At 40.8% G+C, this 21,412-nt stretch overlaps 1 protein-coding gene across 1 annotated transcript; it reads right to left on the bottom strand.

Moving 5' to 3' along the window:
* Positions 1–11,686: 11,686 nt before the first annotated feature.
* On the bottom strand, positions 11,687–19,852 carry ca4a (carbonic anhydrase IV a). Its single transcript, XM_062406216.1, has 8 exons — positions 19,665–19,852; positions 16,181–16,225; positions 15,450–15,614; positions 15,178–15,323; positions 14,475–14,567; positions 14,316–14,382; positions 14,064–14,227; positions 11,687–13,444 (listed from the first exon to the last, which is right to left on the bottom strand). The coding sequence occupies exons 1-8, from the start codon at positions 19,729–19,731 to the stop codon at positions 13,265–13,267; spliced, it is 927 nt and encodes a 308-aa protein (XP_062262200.1). The 5' UTR covers positions 19,732–19,852; the 3' UTR covers positions 11,687–13,264.
* Between the last annotated feature and the right edge of the window lie 1,560 nt (positions 19,853–21,412).

The raw sequence follows: 21,412 nt of genomic DNA on the forward strand, positions 1-21,412 counted from the left end.
TGTTAACGTCGCTGCTATTGATAACTTTTTTATTAAATGTAGTTGGTTGTTGAATGAATTGCATTAGATTATTCAGTTAAAAATAATTTGGCCACGTAATCATTAGACACTTTAGAATAATCCTCACTCATGCTAACAATGTGTGTTTAATTACTGTCTTCTATATCCTGTAAATACTCAAAATTCTGGAGCTTTTGATCAAATTAATTATCAGAAAAAAACATATACATACTTGAGGGACAATCGGATAATCTGTCTGCAGAAGAAATTTGTGTGATGAGATTCACAGCTCCAAACACTGCTGCTAAATGCACTGTGAGGTGAGATTCTCTAATTTCTAGGGCGTTAAAATGAACAGCTGAATTAAAGCGGGAGACTTGAGGCAGAGACATAGACGTACATTAGAAGCAGAGATGAGGTGCAGACCCGTGGCTGGTGGTGCTTATATATACGTATATGCAATAAACTAGAGTGGCACTCAGTAGAGCACATACCTCCAACAATTCAATCAAGCTGCACCAAATTCCACACACTTATAGAAATCAGCCCATCAAGGATCCATGGAAAAAAAAAGTATAAAATAAAAAAATACCTTGTGCATCTCGCAATTCTCGCAACACATTGATCAAAATATTCTTGAATGGATCAAATTGAATGAGCTCCTCCGTGACCCATAACACATCCTCCCACCAAGGATCATGGTATCCATCCAGCAGCGTTTGTGTCTTGTTGCTTGCAAAAAAAACAATCAACTGACAAACGGACAGTCGGGAAAACATAACCTTCATGACGGAGATAAAAATGACTAACAAACACTGTGGACCATTGGATGTTGATTATACCTTTATAACCTGACAAAATGAGAGAGGTTAAGGGGTTAAATTATTTATTTAAAAATGTTTGAACTCTGCTACAAATACACCTGCTACACTACCTACACCAATACCACCCCCCACCCCGCTATATTTGTATTATTTTATGCATATTTTATAAAAGCACACCCATATATAGTCCTTTACCTTGCTAAAAGGTAAATGATAGCTAGTGATGAATTTTACATGTAAGTTTCCCACTGTTGGTCCTGTTGGTGCCCAGTATACGCACGTTTCTTTGTGCACCCACAATGCATCAGCACTCCACTTTCTGGATGGATGCAGCCGGATGTCGCTTCAGAAAGGTTCATCATCTGAATAAGTCATATATGTGCTTTCTATAGCCCCTTTTCATCTTTTTGTTGGGTAAAGTATGTGAGAATAAGATGGGGAAGTAATCCTGATACAAGCAGAGCTGCTCTCTCTTCCGAGTATCGTCTGTAAAATCGTCTGTAAAATCACTGCTTTTACACCCTCACTTCAGACATACATCACACAGTCACACTAACTTCTGCTCGAGATTTAGGTCTGTTTTTTGAGAGTAATTCCCTGATCCAATGCCGCACACAGATTACGGGTGCTGACGAAAGTTTCCTACCGCACAGCATCACTCGGCAGAATGAGGGCACCCACTTGCAGCTGATGAAACAGGCAAACAAACAAATTCGGCTCGGGATAAAAGTGGAGGGGGTGGATGAAATGAAACAGAGAGAGAGGAGCATCCCCCTGTGGGGGGCCCGCACACTCCTTTGAAAAGTTCCGCCTCTGGTTCCCAATCAGCACAGAGTCAGCAAAGGCAAGGGAAAGAGAAGCCCCTTGTCCCTTAAAGGGCGGCAGGGAAAAAAGGGCTGAATGAACCTAAAGCGGACATCTGAGAAGCTCGCAGTGTCCTGAACTGCACAGCAGAGGAAACAGCTGCCAAGAGCCTGACGGACGCACAAGAAAACTGAGTGTGTGTGATTGATACGTGGTGATAAAGTAATTTGATATGTCACAATAACATAATCAGTTGTACTTCCCCCCAGAACATTTGCAGTTATTTTGATATTTCCCCAGCAACTTTTCTTGTATACATGCATCCAGTGCCCTGTGTGTGTATGTGTTTGTGTGAGGTCCAGGTATTCCTAATGTTGTGGGGACTTGAATCATTCACATTATTGGGACTTGTCTTCCTCATGGCGACAAAAACTCCATCATTACATTTTAAGGTAAAAACCTAAGGTTAGGGCTAGGTTAGGTTTAAGTTAGGGTTAGCAGTTACTGTCGTTAATGTTTGAGTAAGTCTCTAGAGCAGTTTTCAGACAAGAACTCCAGAGAATGTCCCTAAAGCTGAGTCCAAACAAATTTGTCTTTCATACATGAACAAGGCAGAAGGAGAGTCTCCGCTCAGACAAGTTCCTAACAACAAAGAATCACTGGAGCGTTTAGGTGAGGGGTGGAGCAGCAGGCCGAGGCAGGATGCAATGTATACATTCCAATGCAGGGATCACATATTTGTCTTACAGCATATATCACAAAAAACTGTCTTGATATCCTTGTCAGTATCTTCTACGAGCATGGGTCCTCTTTTTCATCCTTAGATATTTGTATTCTTTTTGTTTTTTTTCAGTTCGGTGTCTGTCGTGCTTTATAAACACCATTAACACACCCACTAACTAAGGGTGAATCTTTTGGAGGATCTCCAACTATGTTTTTACATAATCTCATTTTGACATTATCTGTAGATCTTATAGGGGAGGGGGACTGGCTGGACAACAGTCTGGAGCCTAGCACTTTAACATTTGCAGTTCACTTAAACGGCCCCTCCTGAGAATGTCCCGGAGGATGTCGGAGTTTAGCACATGCATGAAAACAACTTAGAAAAACATTAACCATTCCGTGTTTGTGTGTGTGTATGCACATGTGTGTTTGATTGACTTGGCCACAGGAGCAGTCAGAAGTGTTACCCTCCAAATCATGCCGTTGCATTCCCATTGAAACTAGAGTGTTTGTCTAATTCAGCGTAAATTTGAAGAAGTCGAATATGATCTACACCTCTGGGCCACAGCTCATCCCCCTCCTCCCCCTGAACCTTGTGCGCCTGATGAGGAAACTGTCTCTTGCTTTAATGGATCTCCACAGTGCTAATGATGACCTGCTGAAAGTTCCTAACAGGAAGAAAAAGAAAGGGAAGTCTTTGATATTTCCTCCTTCCTTCCTCCGATGTGAAGGCGTCAGAGGTGATGCCTCGTTCAGCCTGCCCCAGAATGTGCAATTCAGGCAGCCGCAGAGCCACTAATCCTTCTATGGCTCCCCTGGGGAAGGTGGTGAGGCGCTGAAACTGTATATGGAAGATATTTCACCATCTTCTGGAAAAAGGTCTGAGCACTTTGCTACAAAGTAGAGAGGTGACCCGCTCTAAACTCAAAAATAGAGATGGCCAGGCTTTTGCAGAGGCTGTTTTTTTCTCTGCAACATCTTACATATTATATATACATATACATATATATGTCCATTTGATTTAACCCATTAAATCAAAACTTGTTGATGATGCTGTTTATTAACTCAACTAAGGATGTCATGTTTGTACTCTTGTACCTTTGTTTGCAAGCAAGATTATGCAAAATCAGGATAGATTACCATTAAATTTAGTAGATGATGTGTTGTTGTTCAGGGAAAAACCCATACATTTTTTGCGTCTCAGGAACAGGATGTTTTTCTAAAATATATTCTCCACTGATTTCCCAGGGAATAATCTTGGATCTTGATGAATACCGTCAGACAGGAGGACTGACATCCATGAGAACCCATTGAATTTAATGGGACGGTTGGGCCTTGGTGGAGGTATGCGCTCTACTGAGTGACATTCTAGTTGTGATTGACAGCAACATTCAGTAATTACCTCTCTATTCAGTAGCTTTCAGTAACAAGCTTTAGCAAATCATCTACTGACTCACAGGAAATAATGCAGCAGGTAACGCCTTACAGTATTATCAGGCTCACTGGCCTCATATATCCTCGATTTTTGTTCCTCCTACTAAAATAAACCTAACATTTCCTGCTGCTGCTTGTTCAAATCGAAAGCGTCCATGTGGTAAAACTCAGGGTGACTTTCACTGAGCAGAGGTCACAAACATAAGGAATTTGTCACAGGTTCATGCTGACAGGAGGAATGTGTTGTGTTTGACCATCAACCTGAGTCCTGCCATCTTCAAATGTGCCTTAATTTAAAACCGCTGAGTCATACTGTTATCAAGCTAAAATAATCCTGATAATTGGGAGGTAGTTTAATGGGTTATTTGAGGATTGATTTGTTAATCCTGGCTTGAATAAAAGTACACCCCTTTTAGTTTAGTTTACCAAAATCTCATCAAAAGCAGATTTTGGGGATTATACATTTTTAGCAATTTTTTAGCACAGTGAGTTTAAAGTTTAACATAAATACCATATGTTCTCCCTCCATCAGTCTCAGAATCTCAAAATACTATACATTTGGTATAGTTCTTTATTTAAAGTTTATTTTGTTGCATATATTTGGTTATTACAGTTTACTCTCATAAAACCTATAAAAACTGACCAAGGCTGGACAATAAAACAAAGTCTATAATCATGCCAATACAATTATCATCAATACAAATATAACAAAGTTCAATTATTTCAATATAATGCTAATGCATTGTACAAGGGTAATTGATCAACCTCAGATTTATAAAATGTTTTGCTGTCAATAAACTCTTTGTCATTCTCTGTTGATTAGGGAAGATCTCAAAACCGCAACATTCACTCCCAAAACTAACTCTTTAAACTTAAAGGAAATAATAATAGGACATTAATCGTAATAACTATTGATATTGACTGATAATAATGGGGAGTATAATAATATAATCATTTAAGCCATATCACCCTGCAGCTCTAACTCTGACAATTACACCAACAAATAGTAATTTTTAAACCAACCTTCATGTGCTCATCTAAAGTGATAATTGCATCAACACTCTGTCAATATGGATATAATGAAATAAAATATTTCCTTGACAAATCTTTCTCATCTTCATTATACCTTGAATAACACTCATAGACTCTTTCATAGATGTTTTCCTTTATTAATGGTTTTACATTGTATTGCAGGCGGACCCAGTGACAAGGAAAATCCTTTGTTGTGCTTTCTTACATCGTAGTTGCTGAGAAGATGACTAAAAAAAAACATTACTACAGAAGCAGCAACAATAACAGGAAGCTAGGAGTTCCGTCTTGATAAATTGGATTTAATAATTTATTCCACAGCAAACCTCCAGAAAACCTGAGTTATTTCAGATGACTCAGACGTCTTTTCACAGCAAACCTCCGTCTGACGCAGGAATAAGGACTGTGCTTTTATCCTGTGTCTGACCCTTTTCAGATGTTATCAATGATTAATCTGTGACTGTAGACGCCATGTCTCTACTCACTTTACTAATGAACCCAGGAGTGTTTCGAGGTACTTTTCGGGCCCCAGCCAATTGGGATCTGGGAAACACATGATAGATATACGATAACCTTTTTTATTACGCAAATTAATTGACTGAATAAAGTAGTAATGTTAAATCCAAACCACCAACCCAGACACGTAATACACACACATCTGCATCCCAGTCTTCAAACGGACCTGTTTAATAATAAAGATTTTTGAAGACATCTAGTGATGCCATTTTAAGAGGTTTCCAATCATGGTTTAGCTGCAGTCTCCTGTACATAACCGATCATATAATAAAAAAATTATTCTCATTGCTGTTCACTAACAATATTAACCATTCCAGGTGACCCTCTCAGCTTAGGTTAACCAGTGATTGGGTGTTTTTCCCACCCTGCTGCAACGCCCTGCCTGAACCAAAGCTTCTGAACCATAATTCAATTATGTCCAAATACGAGCTGCATTAATCAATATAAAGCATGAACAAAATAATCACCCAACCCTGCAGCTTGCCTGAGCTATTTACCTCCTTTCAGCTCACTGAGCTTCACGTGACAAAAAATTATTGTATTGTGCGATCTCTCCCCCAACAGGACAGAGCTGTACACAGAAGTTAGCAGCTAATGTAAGTTAGAAGGACAAAGTGGGATCTCTGTCTGAGAAGACCCAGACATAGTTGCTGAAGAGTAAGATAATCAATATTGAATTTGTGTTCTTCATTTGGCATGAGACATGAATCCAAATTACTGTAGATGTCTTTGTAAATTGGCAAATGTTTGCTCTTCTTATTATTTCTACATACTGCTGCTATGTTACTATTATCCACCCTGGATGGAGGATTCTGCAAGTCACCATGTAAACTTCACATTAAGACTGTTAGCTGAACATTAAGAGTCACTTTCATCTGATGAGTCACAATTTAGACGTCACAGGAATCTGTCTTAAATAAATTCTGTTATTAAAACATAATCCATTAAATTGCACCAGGGGGCCTTAGAGTCCCTCACTCTCATCATGTTCTATCAAACCCTATCTGACACCAAATGTGTGCTGATGTGTGTCATTATCCCTGCAATAATAAACTTTTAAACAATGAAAAACATTAAAGACAAAGGGAACTGTGTTCTTTGTTATGTCTACATGCATCATACCAGTATGTATACATAAGATGCATGAATACAGAAATAAATAAGTTGTATAAGACTTCAAAACCTGGAATTGTTACCTTCAATATATTGTGGGACCTTCCTGGTTAAATAAAGCATAAATAGAATGAAAATAAATATTCATATCAGTTTGGACTGAGCACATGTGAACAGAACTCTTCACAGAAGAATTCAAGAACATTTCCGATTCTTGACTCTCTGCATGTGGTGACTGGTTGTGTCTCCTTCCTTTACAATTATAAATATTGCAAATATAAACATTATTCCTGCCTCTGCTCTATTTGAAGGTGCACTGAAAACAAATCCTTTTTTTTATAGCTTTATTCTTCCCAGTATGGATTTCCTTGCATTGAGCAAGCTGCTGGGTGCCGTGACTGGGGGAGGATGTGGCAGGTGGGGTGGTGGTGCCGTGATGTACCAGCATCTCCTGACATTGTGACTGGTCAGAGTGACTCATGAAATTTAATTTGACAAATGGAAAATGAAAAAACCTCCCTCCTTCTCACAGCGTCCAGCTTCAGGGTGGATACATTACAGTTACAGTCACACAATGAGGGAACTTGAAAAAGTAAGGCAGCCAGCTGCACAGTCTTTTTGAATTTAGTCAATTTAAATGAAGAAGTTCTTGCAATGTGCTGTATTAAGTTTGTAAAACATTAATATTCAGATCAACTCATGCATCTAAGTTACTAATACTAAAATGATTACATCTGATAAACTTTGTGTGAATACGGATTAAGACTATACATCAACAGCGCTGCCTATCTTTTGTTGAGTGAACTTTACCTTTAACCTGTGTGGCACAGAGAAACGCTGAAGTCAACACAGATGTGGTAATTGAAAATATATGAACCTGGGTTATCGACATATGATCACGATTCAAATTTCTCAGATGCTCCTCAGGATAACCTGCCATAACTCTACTTCAGCAGGGAATGTATAGGGTCCGCCCAAAGCTACACATCAATTTTCACATGTTCCAAGACCCCTCACCCCATACCCTGGCCCGTGTCCCGTGAACAATGCAGCCATATTGCATTGTTGTCAGAAATAGAGCAACTTCACCATGTTTTCCTCCAGCTCTTTGTGAACTTTGTTACTTAAGATATCCTTGTTTCTAGTAGAGGAGGGGAGCGTCTTTCACCCCCAGCCTGAGCCTTCTTCCTGTTGACAGATAATCCAAATCTGTACTCAGGTCACGGTGAGGCGTCACTTTCACAGCTGAAGCACCCTGATATCAGTCTCCTGGCAGTGAGGAGTGTGTGTATAGTTTGTTTTCTCTCCATGGAATCTCCAATGGAACAGATATTCAACAGTTTGTCCTGTGAAGTAAAGGAAATTTAGTCAGATAGCGTTTGATTCAGGTCAACTTATCATATCTTTGCCGTGACTCTCAGACAATGATAGCACATATATTCAAACCTACTGCTTTTCAGAGCTGCACGGATCTCTCTCTCTCTCTCTCTCTCTCTCTCTCTCTCTCTCTCTCTCTCTCTCTCTCCCTCTATCTCTCACACACACACACAAACACCATCTTACTAATATGTACATATATCCTGAAACAGAAGACCTAGAGGTTACTCTGCTACACCACTATCTTTACTGTAAGATATGACATACGTCAGCAGTAGAAATAACGAGGAGCTTTCCTCATTGACAGCTGAGTTATTCTACAGATAAAAACCTCTTTCCATCTAGTTTACAGTATTTCCTTTGCAACCAATCTAGATTTACGAATTTGTTGACATTGATTGCATCAAAACTTTTTGTTCCTCTTGTTCATACTGGCTGTGAAAATAATCCTCTCTTAGTGTATCTCTATTGTAAGAGATGCAGGACAAAAGCCATAGTCCCGGGTCTGCATGAATTCAAAAGTTGAGCCAAAGCTACAATGAGACTTAAATGAGACTTCAGCAGTCTGACTCAGGTCTGCTTCTGTAGTTGTTGTACACATTAGAATTATGTAGCTGCAGCCAAAACACACTGATAGTCAAACAGCCATTATATTTCTAAAGATCATCCACCCGTTCATTATCTATAGTGTACTGCTTATTAGTTAATACCTTTACTCTTACTGTAATTCTAGGGGGTCGTGGGGGAGTGCTGGTGTCAGTCCCAGCTGCTGTTCTGGAAAGGTGGGATACACCCTGGGAAGGTCACCAGGGTATTGCAGGGCCAATATAGAGAGAGACACAACTATTCACCCTCACATTTACACCTATGTTCAATTCGGAGTCTCCAGTTATTCATTCATTCATTCAACCTCTATTCTAACTTGGGAATAACTTAATCTAACAACTAAATAACTAGAACTAATTTAAGTATAGCTGAGTACAGAGCATAAACAAAAAATTCCAAGACACCAAGAAAACACAAATAAGAAACTTTAGCATTTGCCCCTCAGGAATAAAAACAATACATAACATGTCATTTGAAGTAAATTAGTCAATTAAATCAAAGGATTTAACCAAAGCAGAACAAAACAGCTGTAGGTAAAATAAGATGAGATGAGAAAACTTGGATTGCCCTCAGAATAAAATTGAGTTGAGCTTTACATTGCTTTGTACCTTATTCCATGTTGCAGGTGCACGATGAGAAAAACTAGACATCTCTTCTGGGGTGATATTATTACAGTGACCCATCATTCTTTCAAGGGTTAGGGTTAGGGTTAAAGTATAAGTGATAGGATAAAGTATTGCTTCAAAGTAGTTCAGACTTGAAAAATTTGAAGCCATCCCTTAATCCCTGACTCTTTAAAGAGAGGTGAGCTGCTTATGTTTACTTTTATGGACTAGAGTCCCTCCGATTGTATCTGTGATTTATTTTATTTGAGAGATTTTCTTCTTTCACTTTGGCAGAGTTTTGTGAACGCTCCTCTCTTGCTGCATCTCTCCAGGAATGACCACAGTGGGACAGACTAATCCAGATCACTTTCCTTAAAGCTGCTGCTCCTGGAGGGATTACTGTGGTTAACCTATCACTTCAGCTGAATCTGTCCAAGCAGGCTCAGATCTGCTTAACTGACTCCTCTTTCATGGGTCAAACACCGGGAGCAGCGAGCCGCCTCTTCATCTCACCGCCTCCTTTACTAGACACCGTGTTGCTCCTTAAACGCCTTAGACGACCTTGTCTTCAAGACGCTATCAGACATGCACTGAACTCTGGATAATCTCCTGACATTCTCCGGAGAGGCTGTATGTGAGAACACAAATGTCTGAGGACTTTCTCCTGTGTTTTTCCTGTCAGCCCCCATAGTAAACATTTTAGATAATGTCTGAATGAGCCAATGTGAGAACACAGCAGGAGATCCTCCACAGGATTTATTGTGAGTAAGTGGGTGTGATGATGGTGTTTCTATCACAACGTCCCACCTTCGTTCTCTGACCCTTCTGTTACTATGAACCAGACGACCTTTGACCTTCCATGCAACTGGAGCTCAAGTGTCGTTGAATGGGAGAATAAGGTTTTTGAACTGGCTTTCTAATGATTTGCTCGGTCAGATCAAAAGGCGTTTGGTCACTTTGCATTCTTTCATTCATCACAGAGCTTGATGTAAACGGAATGTCAGTTGCTGTGTATAAATATTAGACAGGATATTCCCCTCTGATCTGCGCTAACCACTGAAACATATATAACATAAACATATATACGCTATATATATGCATATATATGGTCCCTTTGCTGTATTTATACGACTTGACTAAATACCATTGTGTTATGTACTTTGAAGTGACATGAAAGTTCTGCTCATATCCTATCTCTTCTGAGGAAATTACGCTTTTTGATTGTGTCCTAAGGCGCATAATCCAAGAAATAATGGATTATTGTGCACTGCTGGTTAACGTTGCATCATGACCACGGTCGCTGACACACACTTCCGCGGGTTACAGGTGTTGGCCGGTGTGTGAATTCGATTAGAAGTCAGCTGAAATATCTCTTGTTGACAGCTTTAGTGCGTATAGACGCTTTTATGGCAGCATCGATCAACGTGCTACATTTGGATTAATTTCAAAACGTGGATTCAGGAAGTAGGGGCATCACATAGACGGCTAGTTAAGGTGACAGTGTTTGTTTTTCATGGACAAAGAGCGGCCCAGTGACCTTTCACTGCAGCTGGATATCTGATGGGCTGCTGTGTGTGTTCCAGGGAGGGTCACATTCAAAATGAGGATGCCTCTGGTTTCTCACAGGGAGAATGGTGCCCTTTGTCCTACAGACCCCTGGGACAGGAGGCATTCGAGGGGAGATTGAGGAGTTAGTGGGGTTGTATGGGCGCTGCTGTCTGTTGACTAGAAGTCTGAGGTACCTCTGCGAGATATTAAGGATCCACCCTTTGATCCCCCAGTCTTTCCTGAAGAAGCAAAAGAAGCAAGGGGAATGAAGGGGAGGCTTTCATTCAAACTTTTGTGTACATTCTCTGTCCGTCTCTGTGCATGTCTCTGTGAGGGGCTACTGTCTTCTTCTCAAGCCTGTCCATCACAGGATGCCTTTTGATTTCTTAATGACGAGGAGGGGGAGAAGTTGGAAAAAGAATGTGTGTGTGGTCAAGGTATTACTTATGTTGTGGGGACTTAAGACTGAAGATATGTTTAAGGTTAGGTTTAGGTTAGATTTATGTAGTAGCTAAGGTTAAGGCTAGAATAAGTCTCCAGGAAATTAATGTTAGTCAATATAATGTCCACTGAAGTCATCGATACATAACTGTTTGTGTGTGCATGTGTATAAATTTGTGTAACCTCTTTAGGACCTTTTGCAACATAACCTCTGATCTTGTTAGGACCAGTAGAGCTAATGGGGGTAGAAAATATGCTACCCTGAGGTCCTAGTTAACGTTAGTGGTAAGGTGCGTATTGAGGTTGAGTCAAAGTAAGGGTAGGCATGAATTGGCTGTGGTAAAGGAGGTTAAGGTTTGTGTGTGCTGTTTGTGTGATCTCTGGCCAATAATGGCCTCCATAACAACACGAACAAGTCAATTAGAAAAGGATTAAATGGCTGAGATGCATCAGTGTTCTCTCCCGACAGACTGATGAGGGAATCGGACAGGAAAGTGAGAAGCTGGTCTGTGTGTCTGATCCAGCAGACAAACGACGGAGCCAAGACGGTGTATTTTCTAATATCAGTTTTCACAGTGCAGAGACGAAGGGGCAGGACCGGCACCGGGGCTGAACCCGGTTTTGATCATTGGCTCAAACAGCTTGAATTATGAAGAGGAGACTGTGTTTAAAAAGGCATGTAGGTAGTTTATTGTTCAGTTGGAACACATTCTCCATATTATTAATGACATTTTCAAGCATTACAACCGGACAATCTCATCCACATCATAAGTAAACTCGATTGGTCATGAACAATTTGATACTTCATATATGCATTCAATGCTATATAAACTTTGTAATACATAAATAACAATAACTGTGTGTCTCATATTAATATACACATTCAATACATAAATACAATGTGTACAATGACACAGCATAAAAATATAAGTTCCATGAAACAATGGAAAATAGACAGATTCCTTGCTCGATCATCACAATAAATCTTGCTGTCGAGTTGCCCAGATCTCTCACTAGAATACATGACGAGTCCCCTGAATAAATGAGCGAGAACTCAGTGTTGTGTAATTCACAGTCAATAACATTCAGTGCATCCAAGACCCTGTAATACAAGCCATGAACACAGTCACATGCTATCCAGACAAGTTCACTGAACTTTGCAGGTCAACAATGGGAAATGAGAGTGACAGAGGAGTGTGAGTTATGAATTTGGCGAGCATGGTTTTGTGTCGGCAGCGTCACTCCAGCAGCCATGTGCATGTAGTCAATAATGAACATCTAGAACATCGAGACATGCGGGTTTATGCGAGTGCTGATGTGCATGAGGATAATGCCGCTGGTTTGGAAAGAGAAGTGACACACTTCGCTGGATTTTTCACAAGAGTTGCTGTGTCCTCTTCCCTCAGCCATCACTCTGTTGCCCTCTTGTTTGCATAAGCCTCTCTGTAGCATAGTGTTTGTCTCAGGTAGCCTCTGGCTGTAGGAGGAGGCCGCCTGTAGCTCTGCTCTCAGAACAGCTTGCCTGTTCTTCATGGATTTTCTTTTTCTGATTCCTGTAGAGAATGGCCAAAACCTACTGCTGACTGAGTGACTGTGAGGAGTTCACCTGACGGCTGTGCTGTGAGCCACTGGACTTTGAAAAAAAAAAAAAAGTGCTGACTCCTTTGACCGCTGGCTTTGAAATGGAGCTTGACTCAGTTCTGCTATTAATAGCTCTGTGCCTTTCCCATGCCCCATTGAGAACGACACGTCACGTGCGGTGTCATGGGGCTGGCTGTTGTGCTCAGGGTCCAAACTATCCACACTGACGTTAGCGGAAACTAAATTAACCTGACATTGGACAAGGTGGATGGGGTTTAAAGTGACCGAGGATATGTTTATGTGCTGGTGTTTAAAGGAGCAGTCTGTGAAAAATGAAGGGCATGATTGAGGGTCTCTGGTGATGAATTCACTTTGAGTGCTTGGTAACCTGCTGCTTTATGGCACATTCATAATGTTCAAATAAGACCTACTTCTTCACCACGCATGCATGAATGTTGATCAAACCCTTACGGCACCTTTCGAAAGGCATTTCTCCAACGCCTTTGTCATTTGTGTCATAAGGGAAGACCACCAGGTGAGTTATGCCTGCACTACAATGTGGTTGGTCATCTTAGCAACCATGCAATGATGAAGTTACATACTGTGGATTCAGCTGAAAAGTGATACAGAACATATTGTGTTCATGGATGTTGCAGAGCAGCTCTAGTTGGAACGGGACAGTCCCAGGGCCGTGGCCATGGCAGCAATGAGGAGGGCAGAGCTGGCCAGGGTCACCACACTTCCCGACCGGAACACCTTCCGGCCGTTCAAGGGCTGGACTGGCCTGAAAGTCCCAACCATTGGCTTTCCATCGTGAAACTTGAGCTCGGAGAAGACCCGCAGCTGGAGGAACGAAAAATAAAGATGAATGTCTGGTCCCAGTCTTTTTTGTGGGAAATTTCTCAATTTGTTTATGAACTGTACATGGGAGTCTGTGGGTCAGGAGATAAAGCGAAATAATCAGAAGATTGGAGGATTGATCTCAGTCAACCTGTGCCACCTGCCTGAGTCACATTTAGAAAGCTAAACAGTTGTTAGCAATTCAATGAAAATCAAAATCACAGTTTTGTGCCCAAATGGTTAAAATTATCCCAATATTTACAAAAGATTGTCGAAAACAACCCCTATGCATTCTCTAAACTTACTAACAGTGTATAAGGTAGTTGCCACTAGCCCCACCTTAAAAAGAAACAACTTTAAAATGCTACTCATGCATCAATACACCAGTAAATATATGATTATGTACAGAATTATATCGTTCACCGGGGACATTTGACATTTTGCAGATAATACTTCTTCAATTTGTTTTAAAGGTCTTAATGCAGGACTTTTTATTGTTGTAATGGTAATTTTACCCTATGTGATGGCTGTGCTTTAAATTTTCAATCAAACACTGTACCATTGCAACAAAAACTGGGGAAAAGATATTAAACATTAAGATATTATTATCTTTTTTCCTGACCTGGTCCATGCTCAGAGGGATGGGGGTCTCAAACAAAGTCCAGATCACAGCCTCGGTGCACCCCGGGGTGGTCAGAGAGCCCTTGTAGCGGTAGTAGCTGGTCAGATTCTGCTCAGACGGGATCAGCTGTGTCAGGGAAATGCTAGACAGAGATGTGTTGCCATCTGAAAACAGAGAAGCCACAGATGAAACTTCAGTACAATAATATGCTGCCATGTTTTAAGCTGATCATATTGAACTGAAAATACCTACTTGTAGTTGTTATGCTTCGCAGGGCGTTGATGACTGGGTCGTATTTTCGGTTTCCACTTTTGGACCTCTGAATGTGGAAGGAAAAACATTTCATTTGGAGGTCTGACATGTAACATACTGTGAGTTTGATTTCAGCAATACAGAATTAGAAATGGTTACCTCATAGAAAAACCCAAGGACAGCAACTCCTTCTGGGTCTGACAGGGCTGTTGTCAGGTCAGTGTATTGGTGCTTCATGTGAACAATGTGCAGCTGTATGTAAAAGATCAACAGAGTTACACATTGTTCATAAAAACATCAGTCGCTAGATCTTATTTAACAAAATATATTAAGGGTCCCCTTTGCTTGAGGCCGCTAAGGTCTCTTGAAACACTCATGATGACAAATTCCTTCATTCTAATGAACATGGGCTCTGTCTTTTTTGAGTCAACTCTTTCTCAGTCAGTTTTGACAGATGAAATCAACAAGTTGGTTTAGTTTTTTTTCTTGACATCCTTATCATTCAAATATAATTTAGTGTATTCAAATGTTTATATATTTCACATATTCCTATATAAAGTATTTGAAAAATTATGGAAAACAGCAGTTTTATGATTTAACAACTCATTACTGTTTAAGTGAATTGAAGGAGATTGTTATGTGAAACACAAACAAGTTTTTAGATGACCCACTTTTTCCTGTAGAAAATGAAAAATATGATGTTTTTGTGCATCATGGTTCTTGATATAAATCGTATGCCTCATATAAACCTATTTTAATGTCTTTAAAAGAGCTGCCTTCATGTGAACAGATCAACAAACCAGTAGCTTTTCTCAGAAACACTGACAGACTGTCTGTGTAGTGTACATGAAGCTGAAGATACCTCCATGGGATACTGCTCTCCATCAATGGTATGTTCGGAGCCAGGCCCTCCATTGTGGCCCCAGTGGAGGTGGAACTGTACGGCTTTGTAGATGGTGGGCAGGTCTCCACCTGAGATGGTGCTGATGTGGGGAACTCCAACCTGAACTGATGGACGCATACACATCAGATATTAACATATCAAGTAATGAATCAATGCATGATTGGCTATATGGCTATTACGATATATATTATATAAACCATTAGTATAGGTTCATCGGAAAATAAACTCACCTGAGTGGCCGTTGTTCTTTATTGTGCCTCTGAAGATCTGCTCGTAGTTGCTGAACTGAAACGGAATCAGACGGTCGTCTTTCAGAGTCTTTCTGGTGACGACGTTGATGGGCGACTGGAGTTTTCCCGCACAGTTGCTGTTGGCATGGTTCCACTTTTCAGGTGCTAGAGGAAGAAAACACCATTTTTGTTTAATCTTCCTGGAGCTTTTTATACAGACGGCCACTTGATTCCTTTAGGATTTCCTCAGAGACCAGTCCTGAGTCCACTACAATTATTCGTTTCATGTGACATTTTTGACAAGGATTTCAAAAACATATAACATACCGGGTTTGATTTTCATTCTGATTATTCTCAGAATAATTTGGCTGTTTTTTTTTATTAAATCCTGATTATATTAATTTAGACTTTATATTCAACCATTGATTGCATCAACAAAAATTACAAGATCCTGTAAAAAGCGTGTATGCTGTGTAAACAAGGCCAAACACCAGAGTAGACTGGACTTGTCTGAGGAGAGACATCTTTTTCTTTTTTATTTCTTACAGTCTCCTTAAACGCGTTCTTTTGAGAAATACAGAATTAAGTTTTTTCATTCTGTACTTTTTACATGTATTCATTTAATTTAATCCTTTATATCGCTCCTTGTTTTAGTAATATGTATTTGTGTACCCTTAAAATATTTTGGTATGATAGTTGCCGTTGAATTTTTTTAATTAAAATAAGCTTACCATTGCACTGATGATCACAGGTAAACTGGGACTGATAGCACCAATCTGGAAAACAGAAAATGAAAAACATTTAGTCAAGACAAGTTTTTTTTTATGTTACACCTCTATCGTGCTTTATGATGTCGCCAGCTAATAAACAGCAGGACAGTAATACAAATGATTGTGTGGCTGGCAGCTATTTAGACAGATTTTATGTGTATTTACATTTGATTAGTAGTTTATTTTTCTTCCATTACCGCAAACTGAATTGAATTGTTTTTCCAGTGGTTTTCGACTGTTATTTCTGACCCCAACCCCTCAAAACACAGGAACTGTCTTCCTATTCACTCGAACCTTGGCGTTTCCACTTTATCTTTCCGTGCAACGTAATAAATAGCGAGCCAAACTTTTGCATCAGCAAGGTCCCATTCTCACGTGTTTGTCTGCGGGGGTTATTAATATTTCACAATTGGTTTGCATGTCACCACCCTGTTCTAAGAGACAAATATCTGCAGCTATCACTCAAATCAAATATTTACAAAAACACACATACCATTGGAAAAATATGGGGAGGAAGTCAGTGTTTTCTTCTTTGACATGTTGGTGAGCTTTTTCCTCCTGCCCTGCCCTGATAATGGGAACTGTAAATAAACTAAGCTTGCCCCCCAAGCAAACCTTTTGGGGGCATGGGGTCAGATTGTGTTCACTGATACCAACACACCGGTTCCTCTAATTTAAAGGTTTGTATTTATCTCTTAATGAAGCCTTGTGGTGTGTGTAAGAGGAGCGTGAAGAGGAGGACGAAAACACAATCTCACGAATCTCCTCTGTGCAGAATCAGGATTCATTTCAAACCTTCACTCACTTTTACTTGAAAAGTCTCCATTTACCACTTCATACTTTATCTGCAGTTGACCAGAGGGAAAACAACATCACACTTTTCACTGCACTACTGTTCAAATTTGTTACGTAACCAAGATACCAACATTTATACTATAACTATTTAATTTATTCAAATAACACTTTTATAGATAAATACGAGATTGAAACTTGAAAAATTACAAAATACTAAATCCCTTAAATATATGGTAATGTGAACTATACATTTATATACATTCATATATATATATTGAGATTAAAATGCATTTATTAGTCCCAAACACATGCACATACATGCAAAGGCACACTCATGCAGGTAGGGAAATGTAATCTCTGCTTTTGACCCATCTGGTGCAGGACACACAGAGCAGTGAGCGACCATGTACGGCGCTCGGGGAGCAGATGTTGGGGGAGTAAGGTGCCTTGCTCAGGGACACTAGACAGGGTAGGGAGACTCTTGGATTTTTGGACAGATCAATCCAGGTTCGTCTTTTTGTTGTCTCTCCGTGGAGTCGAACCAGAGACCTTCTCTGCCCATAGTCCAAGTTTCTGACACTAGACCACCGCCTCTATATTTACACATCTAAATATGTTTACAGTGTGGTCCTGAAATAAAGAATCTGAAACATTTCTGTAACCTTCCTCCATCACTCTCTCCAAGTCACTTGTAGTCTTCTCATCCCAGCCAATCAGATTCCTGTCCGCACTATTTCTGCCCAATCAACGCTGGGCTTAGATCCATCGTGGCGCAGAGCAGCTGAACGGTATGAATGAGATGATCAAGACACAGAAGAGGAAACTAATGGGCCACGCCCGCGTGCACGAGAGCTGAGCACTGACGTTCACGTGAATACACATTGTGTGAAGCCAGACATTCTTTCACACACACGAAACACGGAGCAAGAGGAGGACAGCGCAATGCTCTGACAGAACCTGCGCAAAAACACAAACTTCTGGATGTGGCGCTGCGAGTCCGGGTCTCCCACAAAATCAGGGTCGGTCTCATTCATTTAAGAGCCAGTGCGTCGTCACTCCCAGAGGACGGGTTCACTTAATGTGATCGGCTTCTCTCACCCTCGCTGCAAACACTCACTCGCACACCTCACCTGCAGCTGCCCCCTGCAGGCTGCACGTGCGGTGCATAATTGGATGAGAGAGCAGGACATCCACTACAGAGTCTAGATACCTGAGAGTTCCATATAGTGTCCGAGGTGCTTCTTTGCAAACTCTTATTATAATATACTAAATTATTATCGCTATTATATGGATGGCTCACACTGAGTTTGGTTGTTCTGTTGTGTCTCTATATTATTGGACGGTTTCGACCTGCAAGAAACTTGACATAATGTATGTTGTGCTTATACAAATATGATTGAATTGGATTTTGGAGCTGTTGGTACCAGTAAATTGGCTGCGATTAATAATGTATTCCTCTTGGTTCATTGTGGAAGATTGTATTTGTCACTTTAAGGGTTTAATTGGACTCAACTGCGTAAATGATTATGATGCTAAATGGTGCATTTGGAATTTACAGCAAAAACTAACAGTGGAGCGGGGCTGAGACGTCCTCTGGAAACCTTAATGACGAACCACTGACCAAATTAGCCTGATGATTTAATCTGCGATCCCGACGGCTGCTAATTTACTTCATCATAGAGCTGGTGGCAAACCGAGAGGCTCTTTACATCTCTCAGAGGATTTCACGCCTAAGAATCCCCCCCGTTGTGAATCTGAAGACGCAGCGCAGCTTTATGCGGCAGCAACACCTACAAGGACGCACAAGTCACACACACACACATACACCCCCCCCCACACACACACACACACAAACACAGACACACACACGCACACATACACACGCACACACAGAGAGAGACACACAGGCTCAGTTTGCGCCCGAGCAGGTGCGAGAGAGAGAGAGAGAGAGAGAGAGAGAGAGAGAGAGAGAGAGAGAGAGAGAGAGAGAGAGAGAGAGAGAGAGAGAGAGAGAGAGAGAGAGAGAGAGAGAGAGAGAGAGAGAGAGAGAGAGAGCTGGGTCCTGGTCCTGTCGTTCTCTCTCTCGCAGCTCAGAGGTGTGAGGGCAGGTAAGGAGGAGAAGCCCGGTGCCACATCGTGACGGACACGGCAAGTGGAGGACAGCGTCACGCACGCGCGGGTTTGGTGCTGTTTTAGTCTCTCTCTCTCTCTCTCTCTCTCTCTCTCTCTCTCTCTCTCTCATATTCGATTCTCGGATTTCCGCGATTTGTCAATACACATTTCAATCTCAACTTTCTGATTGGTCGCATGAAGCCACTTTGAAAAACTTCATCCTGCTGGTCTCACTGAGGAGATCGATTGATTCCAGGTACAGTTTTGAAGGAGGTAATTCTAGTCATGTTGATGCATCAGCAATCGATCAATTACACCATGTAGGAGAAGCTCACAGATTCTGATCAGGAACATGATAAAGCCTGTGTAAGAATCACTCATATCCAGATATGTATTAGTATTAGACATTTTGATATAAATTAGACAGTTTAACCCATTTGTCATTGTATGCACAGAGGCAAGGGGGATTCAAATAGAGACACCATCTTTTGTGTTGGTCCATATATATTTTTCAATGGATGAATGAGAAGAGACTCACCTCCGGCTCCTGTGCACAGGGTCCACAGGCAGGATGCCAGCAGAGCGGGCACGATGAGCGGCTGCATGCTGGCGCTTCTCTGGCTCGACCGACTGGAGGCGACACAACGACTTGTTTTTTCACTATGTGGTCGCTTTCTTGCAGGGTGGGGGGGGTCTTATACCTATCCATCAGCAGATCCCCACAGGAAAGTCAGAGTGGTGGTCCCTCCCCCTCCAGGCATCGCCACCAATGAAGATACAACCATGAACGGGGGGGGGGGGGGCGTCTATCAATAGGCTCCTGGTGGGTAGGAGCCTATAGTGAGGAAAACACTTACTGATGATGTTAGGAGTCACTGTACAATAAAGATTATAAAAGTGATATTAACATCATTAGTGGACTGAACATCAGCTTCACACCTGTCACTCATATTCAACCTTACTCCTTTACAGTTGAGGTTAGACAACACATCACAGCTGTTCATTGAAGTTAAGGGATTTTTTATATTCACATCTCCCACGTTTATAATCACTGTCATTATGATGGTGATGATGGTGACTGTTATTAGTACTAGCGTCATGGCTGCATCATTGCAATGGAACTATTCTCAATGTTTAAAATGAAAGTAAAAGTAGCACAATATTGAAAACAATACAATACAAAGTCCTGTATTCAAATTGTACATACAGAAGTATACAGGCTTGTCAGTCACTTTGAGCTCCACTTATCTGCACTAAAGGCTCAATGTAAACATAGTTTCATAGATGAAACAACACAATGTGCACAAAATTAAGAGAAACTAACAACCCCTGTAAAGTTTTATATTATTACTATATTGAACTTTTTGGATCGGATTTATATGGGGTAAGTGGAATTAACTCATGTTAACAGTTGGGTATAGTACATAATAGAATAAGGCAATAGGGTGATCTATGATAACAGATTGTTGAACCCTATGAGGCAGATTGTGGTTTGTGAACGTGGGCTGTATATATATAAAAAGGTTTGAGATTGAGATTGATTGATTGAATAATGCATCATATTATGTAAAATGATCAAGGTTTCATTGAGAGAAATATCAACATGCTGTTGAAATTTTGAATCAAATAAAGAAACAAAGAGTGGAGGAAAACTATTATATTGCATTAAGTAGAACTACTACAGTGTACCTCAAAATAGCACTTCGTTATAAAAGAGGAGATTTACTTTTCACCACCACATTTTGTCAATGAGTATCTTATAGGGACAGCATGACACACACACACACACACGCACGCACGCACACACGCACACGCGCACGCGCACACGCACACACACACACACACACACACACACACATACACACACACACACACAGAGACAACCTCATATCTAAAATAAGAAATCAGGTGACATCTTTAAAAGGTTTTTTTTTTCCAGCTCAGTTCACCTTGTCCAGGAAAACCTATCCAGGCCCAAAAATAAATAAATAAATCTGGACATCTCTCTTCAACTTTTTGGAGAAGTTGGAGCTGTCATCTTCATTTTCATTCAGTGAGTGGAAACGCGCAGTGTGAATTATTGATCCTGCTGAGTGAGGGACATCGGTGTCTTTCCCCCAAAAAAACTATGAATCAGCTTGTGTTGCTCTTCTTGAACACTCGGATCACACAATCAGCGAGTCTGAGAAACTGCAGCTGAGCATGATGAGGGGTTAAAGTTCTCGTCTCCATACAGACCTTGTGTGTGTGTGTGTGTGTGTGTGTGTGTGTGTTTGTGAGTTTGTG

Source organism: Platichthys flesus, chromosome 15 (assembly GCF_949316205.1).
Source record: "Platichthys flesus chromosome 15, fPlaFle2.1, whole genome shotgun sequence".
NCBI lineage: Eukaryota > Metazoa > Chordata > Actinopteri > Pleuronectiformes > Pleuronectidae > Platichthys > Platichthys flesus.

Coding starts and splice junctions, on each gene's coding strand:
- ca4a (XM_062406216.1), bottom strand. CDS start 19,731: ATGCAGCCGCTCATCGTGCCCGCTCTGCTGGCATCCTGCCTGTGGACC. Junction 14,383..14,474: donor TCCTTGGGTTTTTCTATGAG/GTAACCATTTCT, acceptor TTCCACATTCAG/AGGTCCAAAAGTGGAAACCG. Junction 14,228..14,315: donor GCGAAGCATAACAACTACAA/GTAGGTATTTTC, acceptor CTCTGTTTTCAG/ATGGCAACACATCTCTGTCT.